Source organism: Rhodnius prolixus, unplaced genomic scaffold, assembly GCF_049639745.1.
Source record: "Rhodnius prolixus isolate KJV_2025 unplaced genomic scaffold, Rpr scaffold_3, whole genome shotgun sequence".
Classification (NCBI taxonomy): domain Eukaryota; kingdom Metazoa; phylum Arthropoda; class Insecta; order Hemiptera; family Reduviidae; genus Rhodnius; species Rhodnius prolixus.
This window is the reverse complement of record NW_027411603.1, coordinates 32,921,528-32,934,082: the sequence shown is the minus strand read 5'-3', so window position 1 is coordinate 32,934,082 and position 12,555 is coordinate 32,921,528. Positions and strand designations below refer to the sequence as shown.

The following is a 12,555-nucleotide window of genomic DNA, read 5'->3' as shown; positions in this document are numbered from 1 at the left end:
GTAATTGAGCAGTAACGCGTACTTTACTTAAGGTGTTTTCTTCTTAAAATGCGAGTAAGTTATTACCAAAATAATATTACAAAGCGCAAGGATGTATTTAAGGAGATTGTACTCTTGAATTAAATCCGGATTCGTTAGATAGATCGATATCTTAGTTTAAATAATATCCACATTCAGTTATCAACAATCAGGTTTACTATAATTACTGCTACTCTGTCCAAAACTGCTTCCTCATAATTATTCATCGTTAATTGATTTCTTCAGATGACAACTGATTTACTGATGGTTCAGTTTTGAATGTATCTAATATTCCAAAACAAGTTATTGGATGAAATCTTTCTCCACATAATGCCACCAATTTGGAAAGAATTATGATTAAAATTAATTAAGTGTTCTTTCAAAAGAATTGGTCAACACCAGATTAAATTTAGGACAGAGTCTAACTAAATTCATTTCATGTAAAAGAAAAGTTAGAAAGGAATAATTTAATAGACAAAATGAATAAAAACAATATTAATCTTTTCCTTATGAGTCTTTATTGACCTCTAAGAGATAGTGAACATAAATAGAAAATAACTTAACGACTTCAATATTTACAAAAATCAAACAATTAGAGAAATCAAACAGCTGTAAAGCTAGAAGCGAGGACACATCTGTTGGATAATCGCATATAAAGTTGTCAGATCATGAAAACACTATCAAATACACTTTGAAAATTGGTATCCTATTTGAATAATATCACTTCTTATCACTTTCTGTATTGATATCCAGTTGAAGGACTAAATGCTTGCTGGCCGGGACGTCGTGAACCACCACCATTCTGAGAATAACCACCGTTTCCACCACCACCACCACCACCGTCGGCGGTACCTTGTTGTTGCAATGATTGAAGAATTTCTGGCGGAATTGGTGGTGGAGTTGGCAGATGAGCGCCTTGCGCTTGGAATCCGTTCTCATCGGCTGTGTAGGTGATGGTGTAGGTCTGTCCATCTGGTCCTTTATAAGAGAAACTGCCTTGGGCGGCAGTGCCTGGTCCTTCTGGGCCAGATGCTGAAGATGGACGTCCACTCTCCTGTGCTTTTATGCCATTCCCAGTTTCGTAGCTGCAAATAAATTCCATTTCTTAAATTGCTAATTTAAATATTAACCTTCCATTGCATAAAAGAAAAGATAGATTTTAACATATTGATCTGTTGGATTCTCTACGCTTCAAGAGATGGGTTTTAGGTGATTCTTCCAGAAGATAGTCTAGTCAATACCTCAAATTGGTTACAAAGAGAAAATGGCGAAAATTGTTGGCGTTGAATTAGAACTGAAAGATTATTTTTGGAGCTAATTAATTTTAAGGGTAATTTTAGAAAAACTATATCTGGATAAATAGAGGGAATGTTTATTAATTATATTTTAAAATCAATTTTCTCCCTGTATACTTTAATTAATACCTTTACGCTATTACTCGAAATATTTCCTCTATAGATCTGATAAGAATAAAATGGAATGTTTATATTGAAGCATTGGCTAAGATTGTACAACAGTTAAACCACTTTCATCGCTATAGGAAATTAGGCTATTTTGGCCTAAAAATAAGCACGAAACTATAAAGTCTAGAATAGAATAATAAATATTTATTTCAATAAAAATGTATACAAAAAATAAATGAATAAAGTATAATGTACAAAACATTATAACCTTCATAACAGTGCTAATTTGAAAGGTTAACATGATCAGGATAAGAATGCAGGGAAAAAGGAAAGGAAAAACCCGCAGCTATTATAAAGTCTAAAAAGAGACGCGGATTGTCTTAAAGAACATGATCTTTAATTTCAGTAGCTTTAGTTTTTAAGAACAAAAAGATTCAGATTTAAAAATTGGAAAAAAGATTGGCTTTGTTTTTAGCGAAATGAATGTTGATGGCTAGCAGATCTACGATGCTGTAGAGAATGCAGGAAAGTCAACTAGTCTGTAGCGAAACTTGAAGTATGGGGCTTGAGCTTTTGGAATCTGATAATATATCTATAAAACGCTAGCGTAATGTTAAAGAAAAATTGCGAAAGCGCAGAGAACTGGAATCTGGCGCTGGAGAATGTAATATGGGACTCAAATATCCAAAGATATTGTACCTATTTTTTTGAAAAAGATTAGCTCTTAGTATACGCTGGCAGACTGAGTTTGATGGGGGAGATTCGTCGTAGGTGTCAGAAGAGCCGCAGCTAAAATGGGATTGGGACAGACATATACTCGTACAATACGAATTCTCTTATTTACTCCTCTCTCTTTGGAAGTTCGAGACTGCACGATTGTTTTTTGAATTTTATAGTATATCTAAGCAAAGTAAAACTTTGACTTTGAGCTTTAGATAACTCTACAAAAAAAGTTTAAAGTACATTCTCACAGCAAATCGAAGGTACTATCTACGAAACTTTTTCGAAACTGTGTTCCCATCTACAGCAAAGAAATTTATGATTTATAAAACGGTAATTTTACACATTCTCTAATAAGATTTTGAGAGCTGAAATATTACAAAATCAATCGTGATTGCTCTTCCCCGTTTCGAGGGAAAGAGCAGCGTGGGATTATGAGAGCACAAGTTAAGGAAAAGATGAAATTAAATGCTATAATTAGAACTGTATTTAAGGATTTTGATGTTTGCCTTATCTTCAGGCTTGTCAGTCTGGGTTGAACTTCCAATATACAGAGGATGGAGAACGAAGACCTGCATAAAAAAGTCCTTACTGAACGAATATTAGAGCTAGAGAAGTTGAGGTAGACTGCCTTTTTTTTTACATAGTTATTTAAGATGCATCAACATCTGAGGTTACTGGCACCCAGAGCTTTTTTCAATGCTCTGTCGGCCTCCGGACAGTGTTGCTCTCGTTAAGACAATACTGTATCATCACTGGACAGTGAGCTGTATGAAGCTCCTACGAAAAGACCAGTTGCTGAATTCGAACCCCATGATCTCCGCGTTGGAAATCTAGTATTCGCTAACCACCCAAGCTGAGTTTTAATTCGAAAGATTAGGAACTGACACAGACATTACTTCATGTATTGCAATGGATAGAGATGAGTAGAGATGACTGGATTTTATTATAATAAGAAATAGCGTAACTTAATTAAGAATAATTATTTCACAAGATTTCTAGATGCTGGGACTGCATTCCGACTATCAGTTAAGGATTAAGCAATAAATGCTTCAATATTTAATTTGCAAGAATATAAGATAATGCTAAAGGAAAAGGAGCATCGAACGTACTAAAATAGATTTCAATAAAATCAGAAAAAGTATTTGTGCTAATTATGGCATTTAAAATACAACAAAAATGAATTACCGACGATAATAAAGAATACACGTAAAATTTTGCCAAGAAATGCAAAATTCTTTTACTGAATATTAATGTCGGGTCAATGGACAAACAAACTACATGAATTATGCAAATATTTTGTATGCATTGACCTCCTGCAGGGATATCAGCATAAAAGCGTGAATAAATCAGGAACAGGATGTAAGCAAACTAGAGCGATAATTTAAGTTTCTTGTTTTTAAAATAAATGAATATAAAAGTTTTTTTGAAGTAACAAATAAACTTATTTGTTTCTCCATGAATTTTTTGTTTAATTCTGACCAGATTTCGTCCTGAGACTCAGTTTGAATGGGAGGTTTTACTTCAACTTTCCAGGTTTCTACCACATTTAATTATTGAGTTTCTATGAAAAAATGATTCTTTTAAGTTGACATGATTTTATTTTTAACTAAAACATCGTCGGAAATAAGGTAGGTGGCTTTGTACGAGGGGTACCCAAAAATAACCGGAATTGCGTTGCCGCGCATGGAGCTTATGTAGTACGCATTTCTGCCGCTAAACGTGTATAGCGCAATTCCTTGCCAGTTCAGTCCTGCCTGTGTTGTCTGCCTGGCTTGTTCTGTTCATCTGCAGTGATTGTTTTTACCAGCGCTGTTTTGTTCTTTTTTCGTTTTTTATGATGGCAAGTTTAAGTGAACAACGTGCAGCTCTGAAATTTTGTTTTCTACTCGGCAAAAATGCTGCTGAAAGTGTTTTAATGTTGAAAACAGCTTATAAAGATGACACTATGGGAAAAACTCAAGTATACGAGTGGTTTACTCGGTTTAAAAATGGCAACATGTCGATTGATGACAAACCTCGTTCTGGACGTCCATCAACTGCCCGAATCGACGAAAATGTTGAAAAAATTCGAGAGCTGGTGTTCACAGACCGTCGACAGACAATTGATCAACTGTCAGAGAGTAGTGGGTTATCTTGGAGCTCGGTTCAGCGAATTTTAACGGAAGATTTGGGGATGAAAAGGGTTGCTGCCAAGTTTGTTCCTCGAGTTCTGACTGACAATCAAAAAGAACATCGAGTTGAAACATGTCGTGCTTTGAAACAACAGCTTGAAACTGATCCAGACTTTCTGTCAAAGGTCATTACTGGTGATGAGTCATGGTGCTATGGTTATGACCCAGAAACAAAGCAACAGTCGAGCCAATGGAAGACGTCATCTACACCCCGACCAAAAAAATGTCGTCAAGTCAAGTCAAACATCAAAACAATGCTGATTTGCTTTTTTGATGCCAAAGGCGTAGTCCATTCTGAGTTTGTCCCCCCAGGTCAGACCGTCAATCAAACCTTGTATTTGGAAGTTTTGAAAAGATTGCGCAATAGTGTTCGCCAAAAAAGACCCGATTTGTGGCAAACAGGAGACTGGTTCTTCCACCACGACAATGCACCTGCACACACAGCCATCTCTGTTACACAGTTTTTGGCTAAAAATGGCATGGTTCCGCTGCCCCACGCACCTTACTCGCCTGACCTGGCTCCGTGCGACTTTTTCTTATTTCCACGCATGAAAAAGGGCATGAAAGGTCACCGATTTGACAACATTGAAGAGGTCAAGAAAAAAACGAAGAAGGAGCTGTCAGCCATTTCTAAAGATGACTACAAAAAATGTTTCGAACAGTGGAAGCACCGGTGGGACAAATGTATTAGTTGTAATGGAGAGTATTTTGAAGGGGATAAGGTTGTTCTGTAAAAAATTTGTAAATAAATAGCTTTTAAAAAATAATTCCGGTTTTTTTTGGGTACCCCCTCATATTTGGTTCTGTCATCACAGATCACCACTGCTGTATCAAATTTGAACGTTTTAGACGTTTTGTTTACAACAGTATGCACATACCATTATTTAAAACAGTCAATTTATCAACACAGGCCACCACCGGGTTCAGAAAGTTCAATAATTTACTGGTAGTCGACTCTAATTTAACCAGTCGCTAGATTAGTCTTACGAAAAGAATGTTTAGCAGTTAGAGAGGTCAGTAGTTTATTTAAGTAGTAAGTATTTATCAAATAGATAGGGTGAAATCAATTACGTAAACTATGAATACAGAGTTAAGCCTACTGGTAGATTTGATGTGCAGAATTAGATGTCGAAATTAATTCTACAGTTAGCTGCAGTTCTACAGGTTTTTGTACGTGAACAGCATTTCGAATTTGTTTATTTTTATATATTTTCTTTTTAACAATGCAAATAGTTTTTTTGTTTATATTAGAGAAGTTACATTTTTAGATACCAAAGCGTGGTTGTTCCACTACGTTGATTGCTAGGCTGCTGACAATTTACAAATCTGTCTGAAGGACATGTGTAAGCGTAAAAGTAAAAAACACAGCTGAAGAGCATGTCCTCAAGGATTATACATGGGATACGAGAAGACAAGGATCTATGTAGACGATGATTATTTTTTATTAATTATTATTTTATTATATTTTCTTTATTTATTTTGTTTATATCTATATTTTAAAGGCACGACAACAAGGTTATTTGTGCCCGGAGCTTTTTTTCAGGGCAATGACGGCATCCGATAGTGTCCTCTCGTTACAGAAAACACTGTTCTTCACTGTTGAGCTGTAAGAAGCCCCTAGAAGAGAAAACCTAAGGGGCAGCTGCTGGATTCAAACCCGTGATCACCGCGTTGGAATCCATTATTCGCTAACCAATAGCAAATCCCTTTCCTGATGATTAATTAATATCAGCGAACCGACTACAATGGTATATATATATCAACTATAAAGTGTCACGCAGTTAAGGTTGATTTCTAATCGTTGGAGGAGGCACCACTTTAGTTGGAGTGTGATTCGTCTCGTACCAAACCGCAGGGCCTTGCACCTTATATTATCTCATACCTTAAGTTCTCCACGTAAAAAAGATATCATTTGTCACAAAATTCTTGGTGTTCTACGTGGCCATTCATTGATCGTTCATAGTTTCCTAGCTTACCGCAAGGTCAACATACTGTTGTGGCTCGACGATCACTCTGCTATGTCCACTCCGAACACATCCTCAAAACGTAAAACATTTCTGTTTCAGCAGATCTGTAATTACGCGTTTTACTCAATGATCAAGAGCATATTCTTATGACCGAACCAAACAAAAGACCTGGTGTTTCTAGCTAGCTTTTGGCCGCCACTGCGAGAAAAGGGGTATATCTTTCGAAAAGTGGCTAATAAATCCCGAAAAGCTCTCCAAATAGCGGCGTAATTCACTGCATTTGCCCGTACTGAACCCAAAAAATAATAATAACAATAATAACAAATGTTAAAATTAAAGGATATTTTTACCTCCAAGAATAAGTTCCATCTCCTTGGTTGGGGTTGTTTTCAAACGAGAGGATCGGTATTACCGGACCAGAAGGAGCTGCCCCGCTAAACCCACCATTACCACCTCCTCCTCCAGGGCTGCCTCCAAATGGAGTGCTAACTAAGTCGGCTCCAGATCCAGAAGTGCCTCTAGCTGGAAGATATGTATTGTCTAATCTCGCCGCTAACGTGCTTCCAGCTAATAAAGCTATACAAAATATCTAAAACAAAAATCATTCAATAATTAATATAAGTCTTAAATATCAAAGTAAGAATTATAGTATTAAAATTATTAATCCGTACAAGTTTGCTTCTCTAACTTTGATCGTTGTTGAGTGTTTTCTTCAAATATAAAAAAGTTTTTTAAAACTTCCAATTTATTTTCTAATCATTTTAGTCTAGTTTTTGTTCCAATCTGTCCAAAAATCTCAAAAGTTATGATTCAGGGAGGCTACAAATTTATTGTCTTGTACAAAAACGTGCTCTAGTATTTCTGGAAGTTTGTACTACCCTCTACATATTCTAGAAAAGACCGGGCTGGGTCGAAAAGTGAAGAAGTAATTGTTGTATCACGTAAAACTTTAAAGTAATCTAAATTTTTTTTTTTTTTAATTTATTTTGTAATTTACAATCTGTATACAGTATACAATCAGTAAATATGATGAGTATGATGAACTGGTGCGGGAGGAGAGCAGGTGGAGAGAAACTACCCAGCGGTAGCACTCTCTATAGGAGAGAGGAAAATGTGAGGAGGAGAATAATGGGGTTTAGGTCTTCAGCTTACAAGGAAGTCGCGGGGCCACTGGCGATTCAGTCGGCGAGGAGTATTAGGGATATCAGAGGAAGCGAGAGTTAAATTATTAAATTTAAATAAATATATATTGGTTTAGTGACTTTAAAATATTAAATAAGGTTTCAAAATTGGTGAGTAATCGGTCCAAATAATTCGTAATAATAATGTTATTAGGACCGATTCCTCGCCAATTTTGAATCCTTAAATAAATGAGGAAAGTATCTCACAATGGTTTGCAAGATTAAAGGATCAGGCAGCCGACAGCAAATTTGGAAATAGTTTGGAAAGTGTCCTTAAGGATAAATTTGTTTGCGGTTTGCAATCTACAGCGGTTTAGGATAGGCTTTGTGAAGAAGACCCGCGAGAAAGAAGCTAGCTGCAAAGAAGCGAGCTGGCTTTAACAAAGGAGTCCGCTATTTTTGAATGCTCCGCATCGAAGAGAGATGCGGATATTGACAAGATAGGCACAATGAAAACGGGAAGGTGTAACAATAAACAGCCAAGCCCAAATCAAGAATCAGGGGGCTCCCAATGTTCTGCCTGTGGGAAAGGTAACCATTCTTTCTTCACATGCAGATTTAAGAAGTATAAATGAAACAGATGTGGAAAAATTGGACACCTAGCAGTGGTATCTAGAGCAAAAGTAGGGACCAACTGCGCTTCACCTACGAATGAGGAAGACCATTCAAGTCAAGCAATAGAATGGGTGGTTTTGGGAAGTATTGGCTCCGGAAGTACAATTGAACCAGTGGTCGTCGAAGTGGAAGTATCGGGCCAGAAACTGCAAATGGAACTGGATACCGGGGCAGGAATCTACTAATATGAGTTCAACTTCTCCTTTAGGGATACTGGTGCACAAGCACCGTCTAATTCTGCATTTTCAACTGTAGCCTCAATGATCGCAGCACTCCATCATATATTCGTCTGAAGTACTTGAGGAAAAGCACAATTTTTTTGGGAGCTTACCATACTCATAGACAAAATTTAGTTTTTCGCTTTTACAAACTCAGAATATTTCTCCATAACAGAGTTGCTATTTAGAGTGTTTAGCCTTGAGTTATACTCAAACTGGGTCAATATTCAAACATTATTAATCTCAATAATAAGAGATTAGCTCATTTGGTAGCTTGGGAGGAGCCGGGTTCTAAAATCTAGAGGCTCTGTGGTTACAGTCCAGTGATGGACACTGACTGGAGACTTGACCACTGAAAATGGCTCTTGGACCAATGGACTTACGAGGTGTCAGGCCTTAATTAGAATACATATTCATAGCAATTTCATTTAATCATCGATACACACTGAATATAAATTCAAAATATGGTATAAATTTTTGAAAATTATTCTCAGCATACCCGCAAGTGTTATTTTCCTAATAGGATCAGAGTGATCCAGAAAGGAGTAAATGAGATCCAAAGAGCAGAGTGCCGACTACTATTTGTTGGGGAACCCATGCCAGATTGGAATTATTAGTATTTTCATAAACTGGAATGAACAGGCAGTTCGAGGATTCGAGATCAAAATAATAATCGAATGTAGGGAAGGGATTAGCTATGCGGTTAGCGTACTGGACTCCCACGCGGAGGTCCCGGGTTCGAATCCAGCAGCTGACCCTTAGATTTTCTCTTCCTAGGAGCTTCTTACAGACAACACTGTCCGGAGGCCGGCAGTGCACTGAAAAAAGCTCCGGGCGCCAATAACCTAAGATGTTGACGCGCCTTAAATCATTAAAATAATAAAACAATCGATTGTGCCGGTACTACGCTCAAAAAAAAAAAAATCAATTATAGCGATCTTTTTTATTTCAAAAAATTAAATGGCTTTGTTGGTTTTTGTATACCAAGGCATTTTTAGTCACCATGTGATTCTCCTAGCCACGATAGAGACTACGATAAATACCCAGAAAAGTGGTAGTATTGGTGGTGACTAAGTTTAATGTACTACTTTCGTTGTAGGGCATAAAAAGGAAAATATTCTGCCTTCCATGGATTCAATAACAATCAATAAGTCATAATTTCGATATAATGACGAATAAATGATTATTAACTAAGACAGCTTTCAGTTTTAATATAGAAGTGTGGAATATACTTAGAACCTAATACTTTGAAGCCATCTCTAAATGGAACACTAACCAATTTACTATCTAAAATGAAATTCTACGTTATCTATAACTAGCAAGCTATACTTACAATACTCCGCATTGTCTAAAGGTTACAGTAACTCTAGTTGTCGCCACTGTGTGACTGTACTCTGTCAGGCCACTTTATTTATATATATAAAACAGTTGGAGAAGCAAAAGAGGGAGACTAAAGAGATTCCAATCAGGCTCTCTTAACGCGGGGTTACCGCCACTGTTCCAGTTCCATCTGCCGCCAAGAAGGGATGAGAAAGAGAATTGGCGGGTCGGTTTAGCCTCCCTCGTTTGGATGTCCCTTTCCCAGGCCACATTCCATAGTGATGCTCTAATATCTACAGCTAACCACTATTACATTGCAGGATAGAATTTTTACAATTTTTTTCTCGTTATTTTAGGTAAATTTTGGTAATTTTGAAATTACTATTATCATCTAAGAGTAAAATAATGTATTTGCGCTAAGAAAACACATTAATAATAACACAGATTACTTACTTATAGAATTATTACTAATAGCACAGATAAGTACAAGAAAAATGGCAAACAAATAAGAAAATGTTTCAACCAAAATATTAATGAAATCATAAAATATAAAGCACAATAATATTTTTACAAATATTAAATAAAATACACTTGTTTTTATTTAACTATTCGCTATTTTAATTCTGCCAAATTATAGATAGCTTTATTTAAGTATAATTTGATTTCATTTTGTATAGTAAAAATTACAAACAGAATGTGAAATGGTAACACTTACCGAGTAAAAATATTTTTATTGTAAGAACATGCTTTTTTACAACAATCTTTTGTGGAGATTGTTGATAATTACAAAATAAATAAGTTAAAATGGCTAATCAAAAACTTTCAAGATTTCGGCTCAAAACAAGTCAATTTCTAACATTCAAAACTTCTATAAAATTTGGTTCAATCAATCAAGCAATTTGTTAGACACCGCCAGAAATTGAAAAAATTTATTCATTCTGCTTCAATTAGATTGGACCATAAGTGAATCTTTTTCTCAATTATAACAATTCAAATTTAAGAGATCACTGCTGCACTTACAATACTAATCAATTGGTCTGTTTAACACATATTCTTTACTTATATTATACTACTTATTTTGTTTATTTCTCATTTATTGTTATTTAACTTTAAAATTAAAAATTAATATTCGCATTTTAAACATCGTGTGCTGTCATTGCAGTACATCTCCTTACTAGGTATAAGAGAATATCAAAATTACTGAACACAATTTGTTCAGTCTGCCATGTTAGTTTCTTGCAAGTTATTTATTTATATTTGAAATTAAGGCTGAAATATGAGATCATTGGTGCCCAAACGTTCTTCAGTTCACTATTGGTCTCCATATAGTGCCTATGTTAACTTAAACACTATATGTTGTTTTTTTATTTCAAACTTATTGTTTATATAAACAATTTCTCCTTAAGAAAAAAAATTGCTGGATGTTCTGCATTGAAGAAGTTCCAAGGAATACATTTATTTGATTCTTACATTTCTTACATTTTATTATTCATTTATTTTATTTTATTACTGGTTTTTTCTCTAATTTTGCTGTTGTGATCTTTTTTTTTTCTGTGCTTTCACAAATATAAATAATGATGGAATTGTTCTCATAAATTTAACTTTCGGTTGAGCAGTGCTTACAGCAGGTATTTGTGGCATCTTTAATTATGAAAGAAAATCGATCTTAGTTTTTATTATTGTAATAAAGATCAGTAAAATACAAATAAATAAGATTACTGCAGATTTATCGTATTAATTACAGTAATTAAATATAAGTAGCGAATGAAATGAAATTTTATCATAATAATATCAGATTACCTAAAGGTTTAATGCAAAACCTTGGCCATTTATTAATTAGTGCAACAATAAATGATTAAAGAATTGTACAGTAATCATCTAGTTTTTCAAGCGGGACTTAATGTTCAACTACCAATTGATTAAATATTTATTAAATTTTGGTTTTGTTTTCCATGATACGTGTCAACCATTCAAGAGTTTAAAGATAATTGATGTAAGCTTGCCAAAACAACTGAGGCTCAACAGCGGTTAAAAACCCAAAGTTTTGAAGGAGCAAATAATTTCAGGCACTTCAATATTAAAAATTCTTTACATAAGAAAAAAAAAGGCATTAAGAATCATTGATCTACAGATTTTGACCTAGGATTATCTACAATTCCTATAACTGATATGTAGAAAGTTGATCAAATTTCACAAATAGAAATCCACGATCAAAAACCTAAAGTAAAAATACCTTCAACTGGTAAGCAATTTATTTCATTTCTTACATTTTATAGGTATATTGTTTTTCACTAATTTTGCTGTTGTGATATTTTCTTTTTGCCTGTTTTAGTGCTTTCACAAATATAAATAATGATGGAATAATAACAGAACGGATGGAATAAATGTAACTTAAGGTTGAGCTGTACGACTGTAAATCTCATTAGAAGCAACCAAAACCTATTTGAAAATCCTTGATTCTAGGAAGGTGATGACTGAAGTGGCAATATCATCTGTTGTGTGCAATCCTGAAAAATGCAAGGAAGAAGAAAATGATCAGGTTGAAACCTTCTTTTAAGATCTATGATTGGTCACAAGAAGAGAGAGAAGGTACATTAATTTCGTAAAGGAAACAAAACCTGGAAATTCACTGTACTTATTTCTTCCTACCTAGCTAAGATGAAGTTTTCCTACCGTTTAAAAAGATTTCCTACCGTTATACAAATTTTGCCCAATTTTTTCGCTAAATTAAAATTAAATTCAAACATTAACTATAGCTAGAGAATGTTTCAAAAGTTTGATTACAATTGGTGCATTTATCAAGGATTGCTAGCGAAGTGAAGCTATTTTAAAATTTTTTGGACATGTCCAGATAAAAGAAATATTTTCTCTGCGATTGTCCCAAATTTAAACTCAATAATTCACAGCCAGGCAACCAGTTCTAAATTTAAGATATTGTT

At 34.9% G+C, this 12,555-nt stretch overlaps 1 protein-coding gene across 1 annotated transcript; it reads right to left on the bottom strand.

Annotated features, from left to right (window-relative positions):
* Nucleotides 1-513: 513 nt before the first annotated feature.
* LOC141452774 (uncharacterized) lies at nt 514-9,740 on the bottom strand. The gene is made up of 3 exons (XM_074125194.1): nt 9,630-9,740; nt 6,633-6,871; nt 514-1,103 (listed from the first exon to the last, which is right to left on the bottom strand). The coding sequence occupies exons 1-3, from the start codon at nt 9,639-9,641 to the stop codon at nt 749-751; spliced, it is 606 nt and encodes a 201-aa protein (XP_073981295.1). The 5' UTR covers nt 9,642-9,740; the 3' UTR covers nt 514-748.
* Between the last annotated feature and the right edge of the window lie 2,815 nt (nt 9,741-12,555).